This window comes from Trichomycterus rosablanca, chromosome 10 (assembly GCF_030014385.1).
Source record: "Trichomycterus rosablanca isolate fTriRos1 chromosome 10, fTriRos1.hap1, whole genome shotgun sequence".
Classification (NCBI taxonomy): Eukaryota; Metazoa; Chordata; class Actinopteri; order Siluriformes; family Trichomycteridae; genus Trichomycterus; species Trichomycterus rosablanca.
The window spans coordinates 31,258,794-31,284,555 of record NC_085997.1 but is presented as its reverse complement, the minus strand read 5'-3'; the positions used below and the strand labels follow the sequence as shown (position 1 = coordinate 31,284,555).

The 25,762-nt window shown below is 40.1% G+C and overlaps 1 protein-coding gene across 1 annotated transcript in view; it reads right to left on the bottom strand.

Annotated features, from left to right (window-relative positions):
• mrtfba (myocardin related transcription factor Ba) overlaps positions 1 to 23,359 on the bottom strand; it is a 31,943-nt gene extending 8,584 nt beyond the window's left edge. Inside the window, exons 1-9 of the mRNA XM_063003154.1 lie at positions 23,230 to 23,359; positions 11,450 to 11,688; positions 6,424 to 6,489; positions 5,891 to 5,946; positions 4,962 to 5,037; positions 3,571 to 3,732; positions 1,690 to 1,856; positions 1,467 to 1,604; positions 1,121 to 1,371 (exon numbers count right to left, since the gene is read on the bottom strand). Coding sequence (XP_062859224.1) covers positions 1,121 to 1,371; positions 1,467 to 1,604; positions 1,690 to 1,856; positions 3,571 to 3,732; positions 4,962 to 5,037; positions 5,891 to 5,946; positions 6,424 to 6,489; positions 11,450 to 11,585 — 1,052 coding nt within the window. The 5' untranslated portion in view covers positions 11,586 to 11,688; positions 23,230 to 23,359. The remainder of the gene's footprint in view (positions 1 to 1,120; positions 1,372 to 1,466; positions 1,605 to 1,689; positions 1,857 to 3,570; positions 3,733 to 4,961; positions 5,038 to 5,890; positions 5,947 to 6,423; positions 6,490 to 11,449; positions 11,689 to 23,229) is intronic.
• Positions 23,360 to 25,762: the final 2,403 nt, after the last annotated feature.

Sequence of the window (25,762 nt, the reverse complement as noted above, 5' to 3'; positions counted from 1 at the left end):
CATGAGATGAAAAAGGAAGCTGGGAGGATTGACATTGACTTCCTGCCATTGATAAGTATTACCAAACAGGATTTGTTATTGGAAACTAGGTAATGGGCCTGAAACCTGCTGGCTTTCACAGTAAACGTTCCAAGACCTCCTGAAAACAAAAAGCATTTGTCTACACATCAAACTTTTTAAACAAATACTTTATTTATTTTACTAACTGTTTTATCCTGATCAGGGCTGGGTTAGGTCATGAGATGCTCTACATGTAGACCATCCAGAGCATTCTCTCTGGATTTTCCCTTTTATTTCTCCCAATCTAGTCATTTTAAATTCCCAATTGTGATTCTTCTGACACTTGCACAACCCTTGACCTAGGCAAGAAGAGTCAGATCACCACATGCTCCCTCCAACACGTTGTTTCTCCACCAGCTCCATGGGACCAGGCCTCTCGGCAATCTTCTCATTGAGGTCATCAGCTAGCCAAGCTTTCTTCAACTTTAGCTGTGTAGCCTGTAGTTATGGCTCTGCCACAGTTTCTGCCAAAATTCAACCAGCAAGATTCAATTAGCATATTACACCAAATATCCCCAGCAACAAGTAACTGTTTTATCCTGATCAGGGCTGGGTCAGGTCATGAGATGCTCTACATGTAGACCATCCAGAGCCTTTTCTCTGGATTTTCCCTTTTATTTCTCCCAATCTAGTCATTTTAAATTCCCAGTTGTGATTCTTCTGACACTTGCACAACCCTTGACCTGAGCAAGGAGAGTCAGATCACCACACGCTAGCTCCAACATGTTGGATTGCATATAGCACCAACAGCATGCAGAAACCCTGTCTGAACTTCTGATGTGGATGCCTGACCAGTTTAGTGGTTCTGCTGCGATTATACAGGTGAATTGAAACACTAGACTTAGACTAGACCACTGTGACAGCAGTGCACCCCTTGTGAGACCATAGTGAATGATGAATTGTTCATTGTAAGTTTTCCTATAATCAGAAGAAAACTAAATGCAAGTGTGAGAGACCCAGTGATTTAAAAGTTTTAAAAGTTGATTATAATTACTACAGAAGTACAATACAAATAAAATTAGATTTAAACAATGGTGGACAGGATGTGAGCAGAGCATACTTGAGTGGAGCAGGCAGAATGGTTTGGTAGTTGTAGTGCTGCTGTTGCTGCTGGCTGAGGATCTGTAGCTGAAGGAAGAGCTGCTGCTGCTGCAGTAACCTGGCGTAGGAGGAGTCCATCAGTGCTTCACTTTGTTCTTGTTTCTGATCTGGAGGAATGTACTGATGATACTTCAGCTTTTTTACTCTGGGTTTGGCATCTTTGCTCTTTTTACTTCGACTCCTATCACCAGGGATCTTGGGCTGGCTTTGCTGTAAAAAAACAACAACATCCCACCCCAAATAAACCAATTAATATTCATGCATGGCTGTGTAAAGAAATAAACTGTTCAATTAGACTGGCTTACCTTGACAAGTGTGGGTCCAGGTTTGGAGGGAGGGGCAGTGATCTGCTGAGGCTGTGGAGCAGGGGGGCTGACAGACAGTTCATTAGTGGAATAAGGCTTGAGAAAATCCCCCGTAGCCTGGACGAAGGGAAGGCAGTGCTGCAAAGAGCAAGCAGGGATTGAAAAATTAAGCCCATGTGAATCATATATTCGCAAAGAATCAAAAGAAGAAATAAACAAACACCTGTATTAAGTTGTTGGGCAGTGGTAAGGTGGATTCCATGGCCTTGGGCTCCCCAGGAGAGGCTGCAGAACCATGGGACTCCTGACTGCCTGGCTGCTCTGGTGAAAACGCATCGCCGCTGTCTTCATCAAACATATCCATTGTTTTGGGGAACTGCATCTGGCCATCTTAATCAACAAACAAAAATCTTTTAAATTCCAAGCAGCCATATAGGAAAAAGCATTTAAGCGATGAGCATTAGGACCACCATCCAAAATGTGCATGACAATGCTTAATTTGAAACATGTGTGCATGTCACATTCAGGAATACATTAAATGTTGGTTTGATAGGTAATAGTAGTTCACGTATGAAACGTAGCAGATATGATCAGCATAAAAACCTGAGTAACTCTGATAGACAACTGGGTGGCCAAGAATGTTGTCAGAGGACATGAAGACTGTGGCGTCTGGTATGGATCAACAGAAAGGCTACTGTGACTCAAATTGCAGATCATGTTAATACTGGTGATGAGGTGAATGTGTCAGCACACAATGCATCGAACCCTTCTGTGTATGGGGCTGCGCAGTCACAGGCCTGTTATAGTGTCCATGTTTTGCTGGGGTAGAGCAGTGGCCTAATGCACAAACCCACCACCAATGAGATTAGAGTTTTGAATCTCAGCTGTGCTATCAACCAACCGGCCAGGTGCCTACACGGATACGACTGGCTGTGTCTGTTGGTAGGGATGGTCAAAGAGATTCCTTCCTACTGCTGCCTCTGCTGGCGCCTGCACAGTGAATAAAGGACAGCAGTGCGTGATTCTCCATACTGCTCTCTGTGTTAACCCACGCCAAGTGACCATGCTAACTCCAGATTTATCCAAGATCATGTGGACGGAGCATAAGTGCATTGTTTAGATCACCTCACAACCTACAAAAGTGGAAGACCCAGCCGGTAAAATCCTAGTAGCAGATACGACAGGATATCTGTAGATGTCTTGACAGGTCAGAGCAGATCATGTTGGGCCCTAATGTTGGTCCTAATGTTTCGGCTCATCTTTCTTACCTGAGTTTTGACATGAGGTTCCATGAGACCTTGAGTTTGTTGGTTTGTACGATTCCTAATGCCATGTCAGCTGCTGTGGCTATTATCAAGGCTGAATAAAAGGTTCTATCTCTAAAAAGTCAAAGCTTGTTTCTTTATAGGTATTCATGCATAGACTTTATATGGATTAAGGTGTTGTTTGATTAACTGTGACCCCCACAGTTACTCAAACAACACCTTAATCCATATAAAGTCTATTCAGACTTTAAAGTTCAGTTGATTATTTTTTCATATCTTATATGGTCCTATTGCTTCTAAGAATTTAAGCAGTTTTTGGGGCGACCGAGGTGAAGATTTCTTTGTAGATGTTTGTATTGTAAAATTTTGTTCTGTAGTCGTTAATTTTTTTGGCATGCATAAAGAATGCTTTTAACAGAGGTTCTTGCTCCACAGAGGGAGCAAGTGGGCGCCTGGTCTCCCTTTAGCAGGTAGGTAAAAGTAAGTTTGGTGTGTCCTATACGGCGTCTTGTGTAAATAATTTGTTAACATTGTTTTTTGGGGTATTTAATTCTTTCTGTTTTTATAGTAGGATGGATCTCCCAGAGTTTATTGGTGATAAACGTTTCCCATACTTTTTCACAAACCTCTGTGGTGTATGCTTTTATGGCTGGTCTGAGATCAGATGGTGGGTAAAGACATTGTTGTAATTAGGATGTTATGCTTGCTTTGATGTCAAGTCCGAGACTTAATTTATAACTAGGACTATAAAAACACACTTTTAATGCATTTTTGACTAAAAAACTAAAGGTGGTAAACAAAGTCAAAAACACCTTTATTATATCATAGTTGTAATTTACCAATGATTGCTTCTTTGACACTTGAAGCCACGGGCAGGATGTTCTTCTCCACCAGCTCCATGGGACCAGGCCGCTGGGCGATCTTCTCGTTGAGGTCATCAGCTAGCCGAGCTCTCTTCAACTTTAGCTGTGTAGCCTGTAGTGATGGCTCTGCCACAGTTTCTGCCAAAATTCAACCAGCGAGATTTAATATGCATATTACACCAAATATACAGTCATCAGCAACCAGTAAAACAGTGAATCTTAACATAAACAACTATAAAAAAACAACACTGTGCATTTGCAGCCTATTTACTGTGAGGCTCGGCGCATATTGTCACTTACCGTAGCGTTTAAGCCTTTTAAATGATACGTGACAAAACTGACTATATACATACTGACTGACAGTGGTAATAGTTTATTCACATGTAGTTTCGCATGAAGTGTATTTGTGTTAATCCAAGTGTGACTTAAATTATATAGAAGAGCTACGGAAAAGTGATTCCAGGATGAGGAAACCTGCTATCTAAAACGCAAACCCAGTCTCCACATTTCAGAACTGGCGGCACGGTGGCTCAAAGCACTGTCGCCTCACAGCTAAAAGGTCCTGGGTTCGATTTCCAGGTGGAGCAGTCTGGGTCCTTTCTGTGTGGAGTTTGCTTGTTCTCCCCGTGTCTGCATGAGTTTTCTCCGGGAGCTCCGGTTTCCTCTCACAGTCCAAAGACATGCAGGTGAGGTGAACTGGAGATACTAAATTGTCCATGACTGTGTTTGACATTAAACTTGTGTACTAATGAATCTTGTATAACGAGTAACAAGCTGTCCTGTAATGAATGTAACCAAAGTGTGTAAAACATGATGTTAAAATCCTAATAAATAAATAAACATTTTACAGCTCACTATTCGCCATGCTGCATTTTCCCCCTCACAATGTCATGGTTCTAATTGAAAGTGGAACCCATCAGTTTTTTTGTGAAACAGTGAGAATTAGTTGTTTTCTTTGCCGTGTCTGGCCTTCACTTCTGTTTACTTCATATAAACAATTTACATCTGTTTTTTGCATTTCTTTTATCCAATTTCTTACTACAATTCCTCTGCAGTCTAAAAAAACTCCTACGCCAGTCAAAGAAGGCCAGAGACTAGCACCCACCCCCTCAGATGTGTGTAAAATCTGTTACACCGGCCAGACAGCAGGGGACGCTGTTACAACATGACCAAGAAACCTAATACCTTTCCTCCCTCAGACAGAGCCAATCGTGTCTATTGAGTTTAAGTTATATGTGTTTACTCATAATAATTCAATATCAAACTTAAGTTTAACGAGTTCGCATAAACTCTGTAGTTTTCTGTTAGACTACAAAATATCCCAAACAGGAAATATGATTGAACAATATGATTTGAAAAACTCTTACCTTGCAAGATGTGCATGCGGACTAGCTCAGCCCTTTCTGGGCGGCTCCGGATCTTGTGCTTTAGGAAATTCTCAGTCTGTGGAGACAGATACATTCATATTGACTTTATATTCTATATTCACTATATTCACTTTCGCTCCCCGAGTCAGCTTAGTTGCTATGGTAACAACATAGGTGTGCCTAGGATAAATAATGTGGAGGAGCTTGCTACCAATATGGATATTCCTGAATGAATTGTGTTTTTCAAGTGAACAGTGTACTGGACTATTAATCAAAAGGTCACTGGTTCTGCGCCCAGGTGGCGCAGCGGAATATTCCACTAACACACCAGTGCCGAGATTCTGAACTCCTTGGTTCGAAACTCAGCGTTGCCACCAGTCGGCTGAATGCCATCTAGCAGGCATAATTGGCAGCAGACAAGTTTCTGCTAGGGAGGGATGACCAGACTATGTGGGTGGGGTCTTCAAATGCTGTGTAAGGACCCTGATTAGCAGGCAGAGAGGCGCCTGTGCAGAAAGCAAGGGTAAAAAAGGGTTCCACTAAGGGCTGAGCAATATGCCCACCTCAACTGCAACTGGGGATCCCCCAGCAGCATAAGACAAATTGACTACACTAAACTGGGGCAAAAATTTGAGAAAATGCATAAATAAAATTGAAAAAGGTCACTGCCAGGCTGCCACTGTTGGGCCCTTGAGCAAGACCCTTAAACCTTAATTGCTTAGACAGCATACTGTCACAGTACAGTCGCTTTGGATAAAAGCATCTGCTAAATGCTGAAAATGAAATGAAAATAAGCTGCATGTTTAAGCATCTAGCCGCTCCATGTGACTGATTCATACAAGAAGCCCTAGAACCCTGTTTAAGATAAAAGGGTTGAAGAAGTTAAGAGGCTCATCATAGGGAGTATTGTAAAATAATGCTGCTCTTACCCTGGCTCTCTCCAGGCTCCGAATCTGCTCATGAAATGCCGCTGGGCTCTTGAGAGCTGTAGAAAGTGTAACAGAGAGGTACTGAGAGATTTTACCAGTTTCACCAAAGCAGAAACACAAACAGGTAAGACTGAGGCATTATGATTAGTGGTGGATTAAAAACACTTCAGAATTAAAACAGTTGTGCATTAGGGCAGATATTTAAAGTGTGTGTATTTTTGAAAACTTTTGAGTGGATTTATAAAAGCCTGAAATAAAATTAATGTAACATGATAGATGCTAAATTAGTGCACATCAGCTTTTTGTAGTGATGATAAAGAGATGATAAAGAGATCAAATCGGAGCACTTTAAAGGAAAGGACTGCCGATAAAAGGAACAAATGCTCATTAATTCTTCCAATTCTTTTTAAAACAATAAAGGTGACATTTTAACAATGAACACGTTGCATAATCTACTCTGACATTCCAACACATTTAGCAGCATGCAGTTCAGTAGGCAAGCAGTATGGCTTAAGGGTACAGGCAGTACTCACGTGGCATGATGCCCTGGTCAACGAGCTGCTCACGGGTGCGCCGCTGCTGCAGCCGCAACTGAAGAACTGTTAGAGAGAGAAACAGAAGTTATTCTTCTTAACAACAACCTGCCATATTCATTACATCCATATCATACACTCCAAACATTACGAATAATCAAGCTTTTCACCTGGACACTTTCTTTCTTTCACGTGTCCATGCGTGCACACACACACACACGCACACGCACACAAGCAGGGGAAAATCCAACCTACCAAAACAAACCCCACAAACTTCCCTCTTTACAAAACCACTGATGCATTGCTGTAAAACTCCCAGTTAAATACAATGTAGTATTGTATTTAATGTATTTCTGTTTTAGTTTAGCCATTTTCAATTCCCCTGATTGTTATGCCTCCGCTGCTTTCACCACCTCCAACCCCCATCAACATGAGTCGGCCGCTGCTTTTCACCTGCCAGTCACACGGATAGCCATATAGGACATGGAAAGATATGGTATGCTGCTCTGTGATTTTCCCACCCCTTGTGCAGGCGTTTTGAGCAGTCAGCAGAGGTCATATTTGTAGCAGTAATAAAAAAAAAAAACCAGTCAACCTGTACAACCTTCCTCAGGCACAGCCAACTGTCTGCCCCGCCAAGTTGATAGCACAAAATGGTACTATAGGCCAGCAAGACTGGATTGGATTCGCTACTGCTGGCTATTGCTGATATTGAAAGGCTAAAATTCTGCGATGGAGCAGAATCCAATATGACTGTGACCAGGAAAAAGCAGTTGAAAATGTGCTTCCGTGCGCTAAATTATGACCATATAGTACTGTTTACTACTACTGACTAAAGGGTCCGGACCATTAATTAGTGATTCGTGTTAATGAAAAATAAATGCCAACCCAATAATCAAACAGAGACAAGCAGGTACGGACTATCAAGTTCATTTGTTAGGGCCAATGAGATAATAATTACGCTGTTAATTTGGTAAACACCGTTTTATCTCCCATTGATTAACCAAATAGAAAAAAATATTTTCACTGACTTCAACTGCTAATCATAATTAATGAAGAACATGACTATTAATATTTTATTGTATATATTGATATTAAAAATCTACAAAACCAATGCATGAATCAAGTCAAGTCAAGTCAAATGTATTTATATAGCGCTTTTTACAATGAACATTGTCTCAAAGCAACTTTACAGAATCCAGGACTAACAAACCAAAAAAAAAAAAACCTATTGGGCAAGCCGAGGGTGACAGTGGCAAGACAAAAACTCCCGTAAAAACACAGGAAGAAACCTTAAGAGGAACCCGACTCAGCAGGGACCCCCATCCTCTTTGGGTGGCCTGGAGGGTACTTTAAATAAATAGGATTTACACAAATCATACAAATACATTGAACTGAAAGTTGTAACTAGGTGTAATTAAGTACAATCAATTTTACAGTATGATTTGCTGTGATATAGTAACATTGTACAGTCATACTTTCTCTGGCATGTTAATAAAAGGAAATACATGGTACCATTACAAACCAGCATGAAAACCCAAAAGAAACCAAACAGAAACTTCCAAAAGCACACCTTACTCTTGAGAGTATTCTCATAACATAAAGGTCATAATCAGGCTAAGAAAAGAGCAGCACCTGAGTTAAAAACGTTCCTGCAGGCTGCATGGTGCTCCACTTCCAGACAAGCCATGCCGCAATGGAGCGTGCCAAACTCTCAGGTCGAAACTTCAGCCTCCTAAGGACCAAGGCTTATCGAAGAACCTCAGGGCATTACATTCCAGGTCTTTCCAATCCACTGCCTGCTCGTTCTCTCACAGTACTGAGCAAACCAGACTGACTAACATTACACTCCATTATGAAGCTAAGAGGAGGGAAATGCACCTAAAACACTCCCACTCATTGTACCTCAGCTCAACTAACCTCTGCCAACCTAAATGCCCTTCTGAGGAGCGCTGTTTGTTTTTGTATTCAGAAAAAAAAACAAGCAAATAGAAAAAAAACTTTTTGGGCAATTTGGCATTTGAGTGATCAAATCAGCCTTAAGCCTGACAACAGCAACAAAAAACATCTGGATACAGAAACATCTCAGTCTGAAGGGTCTGGGTTTCATTTTAGATGCACACAGCATACCAACCTTAGATCCTGAGGCGCGAGCGGAAAAAAGTGCATTTAAATAAGAAACAGAGAAACTAAGAAAGCAGAGGCAGTGACATTCATAACACAAGTGAGTGGCATAAACAGCATCCTGGGAAAACTCACAGTGACCTCAGAGGAGCAAGTGGTCACACAGCATCATTCCGACACTATCCTGAAAACAGTCAATCACACCAAGCTGTGAGCTGCTGCATGTGCTCAAAACACTGCTGTAACTTTTCACATGCCAATCAAATGCCAAACAAGACACTGCTGTAATATCAGAGCTGACGATTCACCATGTGTCTCAGAGATGGTGAGGAATTCCTCTGTGATCGCCAAAAACTGAAGTGATAAATATTTTTCAGGACCCGTAACATCTGGTCGTAGTTAATGAATACGTTAATGCATACAATGTATTTTTATTTCTATATTTTTTGCACTAGAAATGAAACAAGTTGGCTATTTTGGCTTTTTGGATTTATTTCTAAGTCAACAAGTTTGAGGTTAACTTCTTATTAGGGATGTAACGATGCACCACAAGACAGTTAAAAATCGGTGCACAGGTGCCACGATTCGAATCGGTTATTCATTTAAGATGAATCGATATTCACTTTGAACAGCAGAGGGCACTGGCACTATTCACCTCACCTGGTTGACAGCACTTCACAAAGTTGCCAGGTAGAGGGATTTTCCAGCCAAATTTATTAATGTGAGGATACTTTCTTTATTTGTATTATTCATTTATTTATATAATGTTGGACTTGTTTTGAAATTTCATTTTTTTACACAATAAGCATTATTTGGCACAGTTTGTACTTACCTCAGAAATGAAAGGGCATTCATTATTTAGACAAATAAAAGATAAGCACAAATACAGTATTTTATTTTTTAAGAGCAATAATAAAATAAAAATAAAAAAGGAAATAATTTGTCTTCAATTTCATGTTGTTTAAAAAAAAAAAAAAAAAAGGGGAAAGATCGTCTGGTGAACCCAGTATCCTGAATCGCATTGCTACATCCCTACTTCTTATTAGTAAACATTTAGATAAAACTCCAGACATGATCATGAGGCTTAAGAAAAACGCCCATTTGCAGAAAAGAATTATACAATGCAATAAAAAGAAGAATATGTCATTTGTTCATTCTCTTGAACTTTTAATTAACTGACAAAAGTACAAAGAAAAAAAACAGCGACCACTGATCAACAACCACAAACTCATGTCTTTCTAAAATCCAGATATACACATCTGTGCCAATATTACATTCACATACAAGCAAGTCACCCATGCTCTAGGCATACTAAGACAGATGTTGGCTTTTGCACCTTTCACTAATAACAGTCTGGATGATCCTTTTGTCCTTGGCAAAGAGAACTCAGCAAATGTTTTGCCTGAAAACAAGCTGAAACTTGGAATTATCTGACCACACTGTTTCCACTGTCTTTTCACTGGACCCATAGGACTCTGGAGAAGTCTCCGAAGTACTGCCAAGCCCATGTGGCTATATTAATCAAAGAAACATGACGGTTTCTTACGCAATGCTGTCTGAGGACTCAAAAGTCATGCATATTCAACAGTGGATTCCAGTATTGCCATAGACTGCAGATTTCTCTGAATCCCTGAAACCTTTTACAAAATCTTATATGGAAGATGCTGCAATACTCATTTATTTTGCAATTTTACATTAAAAAAATGCTTTTTAAACCAGCATAGATCTTCCTTTTTCTACACAATCATAACTCTCTCAACTGTTACTAATTCACCTGCTTATATTGGAATGTTTTACACTGTCAAACTTGAATATACTGTAAACTTTTCACTCTTATTTAGCCTTTATCCCAAATTTTTTTTGTGAGGGTGTCACAGCCATCAAATTCAAAACTGGTTTATATTTGTGAATACAGTCAAGCTGGTCAGTAAAATCATTAAAAGCCAGTTCTTGCTCCTTTTGTCAGTTAGGTAAACATTCAAGAGAATTAAAAATGCACAAGGTCTTATTTGTATTCCATATTATAAAAACAGGGTTTGTATATGAAATTCAAAAACCCAAAAGTACCCAAAAGTAGATTTAGGAAAAGAAAAATCCCTAACTATAATGTATAGTTTATAAAAGGCATAAAAAAACAATCTTTTCACCTAATTCAAACGTGACAGTGTATAATGGTTTGCACTTGTGCCTGCCTGTTAGGCGTAAACAAGCCATCATTAGTGGTGAAGAGTTTAGGAGCAACCCGGCAACATTTGCTGCTAGTCAAAAGCCCAGGAGATATATTCTGTACATACTTTTACAGGGTGGAAATCAGGATAAAATTGCTGCTTGCGTGCACTTGATTGCTGCTGTAACTGGTTCGGAAGGCTATAAGGATAAATATAGGATTGTGTTGCATGTGTTGCCACTAAGGCACAGAACCTATGTGGTTAGCGCTTCTAGTTCAAAATAAGCTTTAATGTACTTTTACTTAATGATCCTTTACATTGATGCCATTACATCTGCTACAGGCTCGTTAACTTGAGACCTCGCCATAAGTGCACTAGGCATAGCGCTCTAGGCTTAATGCTGAACTTTGCAATTATCTTGATATAAACCAGCCACTATTAGCATTCCATTGCTTCAAAAGAAGAAATACGTATGATTATATCTGTGTCTATATACACACGGCATACAAACTATGCAAATTAAAAAGAATAAAACAAAAAAAGATCCAGTTAAACCATTAAACCCCATTAAAGTACAGTTAGCAAGTTAGCTATGATTTAGCATTTTAAACGTGGCTAAAGTACAGTTTAATATATTTTTGTTATTTTTTACAAGATGGACTGAAATCAAGTGCTGTGTATATCCACAGTTACACTCATCAACCCTGTGCTGTACGAGTGTGGCATGGACTCACCATTCTTGCGCTCGTTGAGAGGTGGCAGGTTCTGGCTGGGCTGCAGGGATAGTTCACGCAGCTCGTGGGTCACAGCCTCGCTCTGTGGGCTGGATGCCAACAGCCCCGCTGCGCCAGCTTCTCCCTGGGCATTCATGTCTCCTCTGGGAGGAGTCAGGGGACTCTACGGAGATCCACACAAAATGGCAGGCTCACAACACACCCCTTCTCTCTCGGTTAACAAAAGGGAACTGGGACCTCTGTAAAAATGGAGAAAATATTTGATTATTCTACAATATAAAACAACAATTAAAGAAATACTTTGCTTACTGGTGCAGTAAATCTGGAAATAATACTTAAATACTTGGCAGGTATTTAGGCCAAGGTACTGGGGGGGACACAACACAGCTAACATGGGTTACTAGTGTGGATCACCTCACCAATGATAAACCCAATATGCAGGATGATTAACCAGGGAAGAACAACACTGTTAAAAATCCACAATCAAAAAGGCTAATAGGAAAATAAAAAGTGATGGACAAAGAAAAGAAACAGTGTAACCAATGAAAAACACAAAAACTTCTGCAGCTCGTGATAGAAAGTGTGGATAGAAATTAGAGAGCAAAAATAAAAACTGGTTGTCGCAACATGAAAAGCTCCACGGATCATCTGTGACAACAAAAGTTCTCAAAAAAGATAAAAGAAAAAAAACTCCAAAACAAGTCAGGGACAGAAATGCACATGCAGCAGTCAGCCCCAGCCCGCCAAATGTCCAGCCAATGCCCAGTGTGGGACCAAAGTGGAACCTGCTCGGGAAACAGGCTGTCATTCCATCTCTGGACCAGCTCACTCATTCAGGGTGTTTCCCTTGTGATGCTGAAAAGGGTCACAACCACTGATGGTCTGTAACGCGTAACGAGTAATCTAACGCGTTACTATTTCCAATCCAGTAATCAGATTAAAGTTACTTATCCAAGTTACTGTGCGTTACTACTTTTGTCATTTTCCTTAGTGAAAAGATATTTTTGCTTTCTTCTTGGCAGGGGCGGAGCCAGGGGGTGGCCAGTGGTTGCCATGGCCACCATAAAGTAATCTTCGGCCACCCCCCTGGCCCCCCCACCACCGCTTTGCCGGCAATTTTTTTGCGGAAGCATTTCTGCACGCAGGAGCAGCGCACCTCAGATGAGTAGTTCTTCACCAAAACAGTGCAGTAACACACTCAACATAAATGTCAACCACCAACACCATTACAGAAGTACAGTAGTACTATTTAGTATTATTCGTGGCGCGCTACGAGTAAAAGCGCCAGTTGGCTCTGCGCATTCCAGTGTTGCCAGATTGGGCGATTATCCGCCAAATTGGGCGGATTTTGTTGGAAAACAATTTAATAGCAGGTAAATAACACTTCTATTTAAAAGAAAATCTTCTGTTTTAAGAAGCTCCAGCATTGTAGAAGGCTATTAAAAGTAAAGTCAATTTTCAATGCTGATTTAGCGTAATAGTGTTGGTCAGTCTGTATCGTATTCTTGAAAGAGAATTAAAATTTGTTTTCCATGCATTCACACTGGCATGTTCTGGGATTCAATTGAGTCTCATCAGTACATACAAGTTGGCAGCCAAATGATAAAGTATTGCAAAGGAATATCTTTGAAATATTCCGCATTATATAACTAATAAAGTAACTTGTAATCTAACTTAGTTACTTTTAAAATCAAGTAATCCATAAAGTAACTAAGTTACTTTTTAAAGGAGTAATCAGTAATCAGTAATCAGATTACTTTTTCAAGGTAACTATGCCATCACTGGTCACAACACTGATGAAGTTGTCAGGAGACAAAGTGTGTTGGCAGGTTTCCCAACAAAGGAGATGGCAAATCTGTAAGGAAGAAACTGTGATAAATGGAAACACTTTCACCTGGAGCAAATTAACACTCAATAAGGCACTGGTGACAGGTGTGTTTAATCATGTGCACCTCAATGCCCTCTCTGAAAGGCAAATTTTGCAGGGCAGAAGGACATGATTTTATAACTAGGGTCCAACCACTTCATGATATTACATATACTCACTCGTCCATCATTTGTTACTTAAAACTGCTGCATGAGTAATTTAATGATGGTAATTTCGTAAAAAAAGGAATTATTTACACTCAAGTATGAGGATTAATTATTTCACACTGTGGTAGATGAAGCAGTGGTAAAAAAACATTTTTATCTGATTGTGTGGCTGGATCCAACTGTTGTATAAGCATTTGAAGCAAGCCAAGCAAAGCGGGCCTAAAAAAATCTTAACTGTTAGATAACGATGAACTTTTTTTTGCATATTTTAGAATCTATAATTCCATAAAAGTTTCTTTAGCTGCAGGACCAAAATAGCCAACACATGGCATTATACAGATGTTTATACTGGTAAATAAACTGGAATGCCAGCTGGTTTTGCCAGAAAATCAGTAATTAGAGGCACAACCCAAAATCATGGATTTACTAAATCTCTTGTCTACTGATCTAATCAAGATAACAGAAGTGCAACTGGAGATAGTTAAGGTTTTATCAACAGCAGAAAACAAAAAGACTTGACCTGAATCAAAGGTAAAACCATATACAGCAAATTTTCAGAAGTTTAACTGCTATAGCACAGACAGCGTCCTTAAGTCACAGCTGGTGAGAGTAGGTACAGTGCATCACATACATCTTACTACCAATTCAGTCAGTTTAGCAATAGTTTACAGCTGTGAACCACCCAAGCGGGCACTGATAATTGTGTAGGATATATTTGGTGGCAGTTGAGCAAAAGGATTAATAGCAGTATGCTAGCAGAACTACAATGTTTCTAGACTTTTTTTAATGCATTTTCTCCCCATTTTCCTCCCAATTTAGTGCACTCATTTTGTCTTCCGCTACAGATACGGTGGCCAATAAGTATCTGCTGCAGGCACTGCCAACTGTGCCCGCCAGATGGCACCCAGCCGACTGGTGGCAACGGCAAGTTTCGAACAGAGGAGTTCAACATCTTGACGTTGGTGTGCTAGCGGAATATTCCGCTGCGCCACCTGGGCGCCCGTTTCTTGACTTTTTGACATCAGTTGCTTAACCCCATTAAAGTAGAATATTGGTAGCTTTAAAATAAAACCTTTTTGAGATCATGATCAATCTTTGCTTTAGTTTCTTAAAACAATGTATTTTATCTTGTATTTTATATTTTATCTCATGCATAATGATGTCTAAAAGCAAGGAACTTACAATGTCACATCTATTGGCCAAAAAAAAAACCCACATAATAACTGTCCTGCCAATGTGGTTAAAATAAACAAACTAAATTAGTTTGTAGTTAGAACTAAAATGCACACCATGCAAAAAAATTAAATTATTATTCTTCATCATTTTGCCATGCAAACAACATTGGATGAAACAATAGAGCATGGCTGACTGAAACTTCCTGTTTTGTGGGGGGGGGGGGGGGGGTGAACTACCTGATTTTCTTTGCAATGTAATTAGATCAGCTGCATACAGACGACTTCTTTTACTACTTATGGAATGAAATCAACAGTGGTGGTATAAAATGCCAGGCCTAAGTGCGACTTTAGGAGGAACCCGGTTAAAGAATAAACCAATGCAAAAGCAAACACTGGATCTGCTTTACAGAACAATGTAGGACATGTTACCTGTGTTGCCCACACTTCATAATCTATCAGGTATCATTGATCAGCACCAGCAGTTGGTCACATTTTAAATAAATAATAAAGCAGACAACCCAGCACTGCTCAAACATGTCAAACATGAAATTCTGGAGGGTTTGTAGCCCTCTGGCAGATTCTACTGCAGTTGTTTTTTTTTTTACTTTCAGTTCTTTACAATTCTTAGTGTTGATAGAACAAAGCTGCACCAGATTCCTTGAATTCATTTGCATTCGTGTTTTCAAAAAGAAGGTAGTTTAGCCCGTACTGACTTTTACACTAGCAATCAAGAGCCAAACTATCAAAGACTGTGGCTTTTAATATTTTAGTCAACGCATTACTATCAGATTTTTCATGCAGGCTTGGGACTGGTACAGAGAGCACAGCGGCACAAGTGCACCTCCTAATGGCTAGGCTGTTTAGTTTGCAGACCGAAGATTGCGTCAGGATAGGCATTTGGCTTAAGAATGGTGCCAAATTGAATATGCGGTCGAATAAAACAATCTGGTGACTTGCTGTTCTGACATACAACCATAGCTAATTAAACTAATTGTACAGAAAATGTCTTTTAACTATGGTGACAAAAACAACAGTGGATCAATAGAAAATGCATCAGATTGTGTCAAGTTGACAGGATCACAATAACACACGGCTTTCTCTGGACCATCCAGTCAACAGTGGGTTGAAACTTTTACCCATCCAGCTTTAGACTGCAATGTCTTGCACAGGATTTTTTTCAGACTTGAGCAATTCATCTGCATGACCTGCCATTAGAAAGTTTAACGTTACATAACTTACACACCACAGGAGTGTTACTCTCTGGATCAGAAACTTGTATTTGGATCAGCCAAATGTATTTTGTTAATAAAATGTAACAAATACAAATACACTGAACAGCCATAACATTAAAACCACCTCCTTGTTTCTACACTCAGTGTCCATTTTATCAACTCCACTTACCATATAGGAGCACTTTGTAGTTCTACAATTACTGACTGTAGTCCATCTGTTTCTCTGCATGCTTTGTTAGTCCCCCATGCTGTTCTTCAATGGTCAGGACTCTCCCAGGACCACTACAGAGCAGGTATTATTTGGGTGGTGGGTCATTCTCAGCACTGCAGTGACACTGACATGGTGGTGGTGTGTTAGTGTGTGTTGTGCTGGTACGAGTGGATAAGACACAGCAGCACTGGTGGAGTTTTTAAACACCTCACTGTCAGTGCTGGACTGAAAATAGTCCGCCAACCAAAAACATTAAGCCAACAGCGCCCTGTGGGCAGCGTCCTGTGACCCCTGATGAAGGTCTAGAAGATGACCAACTCAAAGAGCAGCAATAGATAAGAGATTGTCTCTGACTTTACATCTACAAGGTGGACCAACTAGGTGAGAGGACATCGGATTTAAAAACTCCAGCAGCACTGCTGTGTCTGATTCACTCATATCAGCACAACACACTAACACACCACCACCATGTTAGTGTCACTGCAGTGCTGAGAATGATCCACCACCTAAATAATACCTGCTCTGTAGTGGTCCTGTGGGGCTCCTGACCATTGAAGAACAGAGTGAAAGCAGGCTAAAAAAAAAGGTATGTAGAGAAACAGATGGACTACAATCAGTAATTGTAGAACTACAAAGTGCTTTTATATGGTAAGTGGAGCTGATAAAATGGACAGTGAGTGTAGAAACAAGGAGGTGGTTTCAATGTTATGGCTGATCAGTGTATACTACTACAGTTTTTTTTTTAAACGTTACCTTTTGTAATGCATTAATCCCCCAACTTTCCTCTCAATCTAGTCTTATCCAATTACCCGATCACATTTAACTTCCTCTACTGCTGCTGACCTCCACACCTGACCGAGGAGAGCCGTGACTAACACACGTCCCCTCCGACACGAGTACAGCAGCCGACTGCTTCTTTTCATTTGCACTAGGCGGGTTCATATGAAGCTCAGTCTCGTGCATAAGGAGTAACGCACTGATCTCAATTATCCTGTGTTTCTGTGCAGTCTGCATAAAAGAGCCAGCCGAGATCGTAACTGGATCAGTTATAAGAAATTTCCTCTGGTATTCCCACCCTTGGAAAAGTCAATTATTGTCTGTACAAGTTAAGATTTGAACTTGCGAGTTTGCGCCACGACGGGCGACAGTTAACTGATTTTGAACCATCAGCATTAAACAGTGACTTCTTTGTTGTTTATCAGTTAAATGCTTAATCTTTAACATATCTACTTACTTATAAGCTACAACTGTATCAATACAGTGATAAACTGTTTTACCAAGTAAAAATCTGCAGCTGCTAAAAATTCTCTTCTTCTTAAAGTGTTTTTATCTCTGCACATTTAAAAACAGACAAAAAAACAGCCAAACATAAACAAGTGATACACAAGAGTTTCATTTACAGTAAAATTTTCACACACACACGATAATATCTGTGTAGCCATTATTGGCTCCAATACATACACATAAATACACATTCAGCAGAACCCATATTCTAACATTTGCATTTCAATTTTATCACAGGCAACACAGTATGATACCCACAGATGCTGAGCATCTGAGCAGCAGCCAGCTGACTGAACTAAGCAGCAGCTGCTGGTGTACAACCGATACGCTATACTGTAGTGTTGTGCTAAATCTTTTTTGGATACCCACTTGTATCTATGTTGTGTTTGATTCATCATGTCTTTGAAAGGCCAGTCTGTGTCCCCTGCTGTTTTTGTTTTTTTACTTTCAGTACATTATTCAATACATTGCATGAGATATTCAACACTTTTTATAAAATTTTAATGATTTTGCCCAACAGTAAAATAATGTGTTTAAGTTTGTTTATTAGGTATTTAACATCATGTTTTACACTTTTGATTACATTCATGACAGGAACGATAGTTACTCATACACACAAGATTCATCAGTTCACAAGGTTATATCGAACACAGTCATGGACAATTTAGTGTCTCCAATTCACCTCTCTTGCACGTCTTTGGACTGTGGGAGGAAACTGGAGCTCCCACAGGAAACCCACGCGGACATGGGGAGAACATGCAAACTCCACACAGAAAGGACCCGGACCGCCCCACCTGGGGATCGAACCCAGGATCTACTTGCTATGAGGCGACAGTGCTACCCACTTAGCCACTGTGCCGCCCGTAAGTGTTTAAGCACGTTTAAGGTAGGCAAGGCCATGACATACACACTATATAAAAAAATCCTCAGTTTGCGATACAACTTACGATACGGGTTTATCGGAATGTAACCCTATTGCAAATTGAGAAGCATCTGTATTATGTGCACGTGATGCTTCGTATTCATTTTAGTAGTTTTATATTTCCATTCTCAACCAAAATTCTTGCACCTGTGCACACGCAGACATACATCAACTCAAATGCACAGAAGCAGTGATACATTTAACAGACTAAACCAATAAGATCATCAACAACTAAAAAAGTGTGATGCCATGTTCAAAATGATTTAGCCAAACAACTCTTTTACAGTAAATCCTTGTTTTTGTAAAAATCTTAAATATTTAAATAATTTGATACATTTTGAGAGAGTTATTTAAATTACATAAATAAAAGCAAATAAAAAGTATGGCTGATGAAAAAAACAGGGGCATAAAGTATATAAACATTTTTACTTTAAATGCTAACATTTAGATTTATTTTATAATTATATTCAGGGCAGGCTCTTTTCTACACTGCCCAACCAAAATCAATCCTATAAGACTTCGAGCTAGACTTTTATAGCCAAGACTTATAGGACTGACTGAAAGGCAGTAGTGCAATTTCTCGAAAGTCCTAACCCAGGCTTGGATAAAAACACAGCCCAATTAGGTCTCCAAGCCAGGACGACTGTGGTTCTGCGCAGAAGGCAGGCAAGTATGAGGCATGACTAATTACCTTGGTAATATCAAAATTGCTCTGAATAATCTGAACAGACCAAGTCCAGATGGTAAGACATTTTCTACTGTTCTGCAAAAAACACAAGCAACAACTTCCATGTGCTCATCAAAAAGGAAAAGTCACAAAGAGGCCCAGCAGGAGCTAAATGGTTTGAATAGCACTCCTGTGCAAACTAGTAATGAGGCTGCAGTGCTTACACAACATGCAGATTTATATTTGGTTAATCTAAGCCTGCAATACACCTACTAGTTTTTAACCCCTGTAGATCTCATCCTCAAAACTGAATAGGGAACAGGTATGTTTGGCTATTGTGTAGTATGAGAATTGGCTGTGTAATGCCAGAGCATTAAACAAACAAACAAACAAATCTCAGCTAGAAGAATAAAGTATAGTTTCTATTCTACTTGCCACAGACACAAAGATATAAATGATTTCTCGCTCTATGGAAATAAATTTCTACACAGTGCATGTAGGAGGGAGGGACCATGGTGGAGTTTGGGTTTCTCATTGCTGATGCATTTAAGTTCTCTCCTGGCTGGGTAAAAATCTAAACCTTTATGACAGTACATATGACACAAGAACCTGCAGCAATAGCAGTTAGTTTCAGACTACGTCCTCCAACTGAAGCCCATTCCTGTGTAATGCCCTGTTTCATGTAAGCCATTGCATTAAACAGATAAAAGTATTACAGCAAAATGCCCCAGATGACTCCACCTTCTCAATCCCACACATGACAGAATCTCACATATCAGAGGTGTGAAATTTCAGTTACCATGTCCTTATTGAACATGCTGATACTGAATATCTTCCCACTTCTTTCTATGTATATATGCTAGTAGAGTCTGTAATCAAAAGTAACATAAACTTGCACACCTGAGCGTGTGTTGTGAATGTGTCCCTAGCACCAACTATTGCCACCATAGAGCTCACCTGGGCATTGTACAGCCCCTGGGCCACATCCGACCCTTTGGCTGTCCCCAACCGACCTGCATGAGGTCAGCGGTAATTAGAAATCAGACGTAAATAAGTAAACATCATACTTGCAATATAATAGCTTTGCTTCTATTTTGAAGGGACTGTTATTTACGTTTGTGCGTGTGTGCCAGTGTATCCAGCTTCACCGTAATGTGTCGGTAAACAGAACTGTGAGTGCGATTGATATAAAATGTATGCATTTATAACAAGACATAGACTGCTAAGTATGTATTTACTTAAGTCAGATGCAAAGCCGTGTGTTTAGTCTGTGGAGAACAGACCGCTGTATTTAAGCAGAACTGGTTTTGTTCCTGGTGTTTACAATTATCTTACTGTTCTATGTTACTGCTACATTGCACTGATTCTAATCAATGAAGCAAGTATGACCTGCTCATATAAAGCTCATTGATGTGTCTTATATTTCGATGGAAGGCTGGCTATATGCCCGTCGGTTATCTGTTAAAAAATACAGATGTTGGTTTTCTTTGTTGTTTATATTAAATTTTGTTGTAGTATGAAGATTTAAACGTTAAAGCATAGCACACAGAAATTAAAGAGATCAGAAAAATGGCAAATGCATAGTCAATTGCAAGTGTTTTGGCCATTTCATCAGGTACGCCTCCACACAGGCTGAACAGCTGCCTAAATGACACATTAAACAGACACTGATTTTAATATACTTCTCTAATTGTTTTCTAAAATAGTGAATGTGTGTATTCGGGTGGTTTAATAGCCAAGTAAACTTGTACATTGATTTATCTGACTAAACGTTAAATATGACCAAAAGTCATGTAGAGACACAGCCGCAAAACATTTCAATTGAGTTCCTAATTATATGCAAATTATGCATCATGTGATTTATAAACCAATCCTGGTTTCTGCAGTGGATCCAATGATTCAACAGTAATAAACTGTACAAGCTTTTTTATTTTTATAGTTAAAAAAAAAAAAAATATTTATAGTTATTTTTATAGTTTTATAATCATATTATAATGCTTTTAAAAGAAAGCACCACAGTATGTAAATATATGGTAAACTAGATACTTTTCGACCATGAGCTTTTCATGGTCAGTGCCTGTCCCCAAACAGCAGGAGGTGCGGCACTGTACCTGCCCACAGGAGACAAATAGTGAGCAGCAACACCAGCTTCTTGCCGGCTAGTGTGAGTACAAAGTAAAAGGAAATGAAGCAAAGCAAACAGCATTAAAAATAGACAAAAGTCAAAAATAAGTATGATCTGTTTTTTTTTTCCTTTCGACTGCTTCCGTATTTCAAGAGCTGGCACAGTTTAACAGCAGATGCCCTTCCTGCCACTGTTCAGCCATCCTCCTGACATAGACAGATATGTCTGTATAGATGCCCGACCGGCCGATCTCAGCATAAGTGGTCTAGCATGATTTACCTCTGCACCACCATACAGTAGATGCAGAATTCATTACTAGAGGATACTGAAAACATCTGCTACACTTGTGTTTTATTCTAAATATCTACCTGGGTGGTGCAGCATTCTCAGCACAGCAGTGACACTGATAAGATATTTACAGGGTTAAGTAGGTGGCATTTTATGTGTATGGTATGGCTCCACCGCTAGGCTTTCTAATCACCATTATGTCAATTTTGTTCTGGAAGGAAAAGTGTCAGCTAACCAAGCAGCTTTCTGTGTTTGGTCCTTAATCTTATCAAGTAAAAGCAAGTGTGGCTGCATGCTTCGTCACCAACCAGGCATGAGCTACACCTGATTCCTCTTGATAAATGTGTTTGATCTTCAAATCATTTATCAGATGAACTGTGTAAACATCCTGTCTGGGTGGTATGAAATTCTGCAGCAGTGACGGTCAATTGTGGGTAAGACTGAGTATCAACGAGCTTAAAATGATTGAAACAAACTGTGCATTTCAGTACCAGGTGTACCAACAAGGTAGCGGGTGGCACATCTTGTTCACACTACCTATATATTATCGACTTACTGGCTATTCTAGGAACTGAGGTGGAACGTGTACCCAGCTACAGGTACATTGGAGTTCAGCTGGACAGCAAGCCGGACTGGTCCAGTGTATAAAAAGGGGCAGAGCAGACTGTACTTTTTAAGAAGGCTGAGATCTTTTAACATCAGCAGGCCCCTTTTGTGCACCTTCTATCAGTCTGTGGTGGCCAGTGCTTTTTTCTTTGCAGTGGTTTGCTGGGGTGAGAGTGCTAGAACAACGGACACAAACCGAATAAACAAACTCATTAAGAAGGCCAGCTCCATAGTGGGGTCCGAACAGGACTCAGTTCAGCAGACAGCTGTTGTATGTATGCAAGAAGTTGTTTGTTGTCTGATGTGAGCTGCTGTAACAAAGAAATTTCCTGCAAAGGATCGATCTATCCATCCATCCATCCATCCATCCATCCATCTATCTTAATGGACACACCTGTAAGGTAAGTGCTCACAATTACTGCCCGGTTTGTCTGCTTCCTCATGCGTCATCCATTACTAGAAACTGACCACACAGAGCTGTATTTTTAATACTTAACCACTCTTAGTACATCTTGTGAGCTGATACATTGGGGGGTTGCTTATAAAGTGCCTGGCACATAGTGTGTACATATTGTTTACACTTCCTGCATGATATATTTGCATTACTGCAATTTCCACAAACATCCCATGTATCAGCTCACAAGATATACTAAGATCTACTAAGAGTGGTTAAGTATTAAAAATACAGTGATCAGTGTGCCATGGGGTGGTCAGCTTCCAGTAATGGGTGGAGCACAAGTGGGCAGACAAACCGGGCAGTAACTGTATGCACTTGTCTTATAGGTGTGTCCATTAAAATAGCCAGTACGTCGACACTAAATAGGTGTACAGAATAAAACAGGAAACTGGATGTGTCTGGGGATGTCATTTAAATTCAGCAGCCAGGAACGATAACATATCGTTAAGGTGTTAAAAGTTTTGAAAACACGTTGTTGGTATTATTAATGGCCTCATATCGAACAAATGCAATTACAAAACTCTATCCATAAACAGTCAGTTGTTATTAAACTTCTTTAAACGCAACTACAAAGAAATAGACTCATTTCTAAATAATAGCCTCTGTGTGTTCGGACATCAGTCCAGCAAAGTATGTGGTAACCAGCCAGCTAGCCAAGTCAGGAAAGCCCACATACCTTATGTTTATCAATACACTGCCGGCTAGCTATGCTAACAGCTAGGCTAGCAGAGCTAAGCTAAGCCAGCGCTAATTTTGCGCAAACACGGCCGCACTCTTACCGTGTCCTTTAGTATCGTGGCGCAAATGTAAGGTTTAATTATCCATAACTGTCCATCTTTGTAACAGGAGTGAGCTGAGACAGGAGAAGTTAATGTTTTCCTCTCTGCTGAAGTTTTCCTGTGCGGATAAGATGGCCGCCGCTCGTCTGAACTCAATGACGCAATCCAGCTTCTGGCAAATCTCCTCTGGTTACGTCCGCTCGCGCATACTAGCGCACTACGCAGTATGCAAGAATGCTCCGCCACCTACTGGCGCCATGGTGAACGTGAAGTTGTGTAGTACGCACTACGTAGTACAGAAGTACGCGATTTTGGAAGAAATCTGCGCTGCGGCAAACTACACAACAACAGCAGAACATTCGAGTCTAAGTGGTTTCACTGATAACATCACTTACTTCGAGCTTGTGCCAGCAACCGTGTCATAGCTGTGATGTTATTTGTGATAAAAACATGAACTCAAATGTCCTACTGCATGTATACAACATGAATGCAAAGTAAACATAGAAGATTTATTAATTTATTAGGATTTTAACATGGTTAGCCAGCATGGTGGCTCAGTGGATAGCACTGTCGCCTCACAGCAAGAAGGTCCTGGGTTCGATCCCCAGGCGGGGCGGTCCAGGTCCTTTCTGTGCTGAGTTTGCAGGTTCGTTTCCTCCCACAGTCCAAGAACATGCAGTCATGTTAATTGGAGACACTAAATTGCCCTGTGTGTGTGTGTCTGCCCTGCGACGGACTGTCGCCCCATCCAGGGTGTTACTGTGTGCCTTGCGCCCATTGAAAAGCTGGGATAGGCTCCAGCAAAGTAACTACAGCATTGTTTACACTTTATACATTCAGTGACAATTTTACACCCACCAACAGAATCGCAATAAAGTAATGAAAGGCATAAATAAATAAATAGCTACTGGGAGGACACAATTTATGTTATAGATTGGTATGAGCGAGCAGCAATGGCATATGTATAAATATTTAGGTAGTTCCCCCCCCACGGGCCAGCCATTCAGGCCGCAAGACTGCAGCGACATTTCGGGTCGAGCTAGCACAGCTTGCTATGAGATAAGAACAGGTTAATAAACATGTCTTCATCATGGCAATTTTTATCTGGCAGAAATGCAGTTCCACCACAAGTGGCACCACACCGCACAATCCAGAATGGAATGCTGATTAGTTTTACCTTTTGGTTTTGATTTTCCTGGCTTGTACAGATAGGTCAGCATTCTCCAGTGCTTTCTGTCTCGTGTCATTTGTAGAAGCCCCTGGTTATGCAATCCACAATCTGATGTTGTTAATCCAGCTTATTCTTGAGCTGCGTCCGAAATTGCATACTTCCATACTGAACAGTACGCGAAAGCAGTATGCAAGAGCGGTTAGTATGTCCGAATACGTAGTATACATTAACAAGTACGCGAAAAGTACCCTGAAGACCTACTGCCTGGGCAGCCATTTTTGAGTATGCAAATGATGCACACTTAGTTACATTAGGGGATAATCTATCCCCTAATGCAACTGGAGCTGCAAAGGCATTTGTAGCGAAGAAGAAAGATGGTGGAAAGCGGAGTAAGATAAACATTTCAAATGTTACGATTAAGTACAACCTTGAAAAACGTTATGAGTAGCTTTGTAAGGAACGACAAAATTAATTTTGTTTTATTTTAAAATTGTTATAACTGTGGCGATGAGACGCCATGCATCACGTGACATTGGTAAGATGGCGGACGTAGTACGTACGAGGTTGCGTGCATACTGCACACTTGCATACTGAAAGAGCTTACAGCTTTAACGCCCAAGCAGTGCACGCTGCCTCAAATCTAGTACGTACTGATTAAATATGCGATTTCGGATGCAGCCCTTGTCTTCCTCATGGTCTGATTCCTTCCACAAGTCCTGGTGACAACACTCCAACTAGCATATTAGACCACGGCTGGTTACTCAATCAACTAGTTCGTTAAATTTAATTGATAAGCCAATGTAGTTAATTAAACACAGCAGTGCTTGATTTATGTCAGTTTTGTAGAATAGAAATCTCACACATTGTTAACCTTACCATCAAAGTCACCTCTAGGTTTTTAGCTAAAACAAAATGATTTTGCTAACCGCTATCCAAAAGAAAAAGCAGTGCCTGTCTGACATTTAAAAAATGCACAGAAATATTCCCGAAAAGTTCAAGGACAATGTTCTATCAGCAGACAGATTAAAAATAGAACATTTTTTAAAAAGGAGCTGTATCCAGTAAAAATAAACAGCATTTTATGATAAGAACACCACACCAACAGTCAAACATGGAAGTTACAGTGTGATGGTGTGGAAGTGCTTTGCTATGTCTGGTCCCAATTGCCTTTCTATATTAAGGGAAAGATAAATGTCGTTCTTTGTCAAAATGTAGGATGTAAGATTACCTGTCTATTAGCTGAAGCTGATGTTTAATTGGGTTATGTAGCAAACAATAATTCACAATTTAAAAAGCAGTGCCATGTCGGAATGGCAGAAAATGGGTGACACTACAGTAAAATGTGGGTTACTTGGTTAGTTA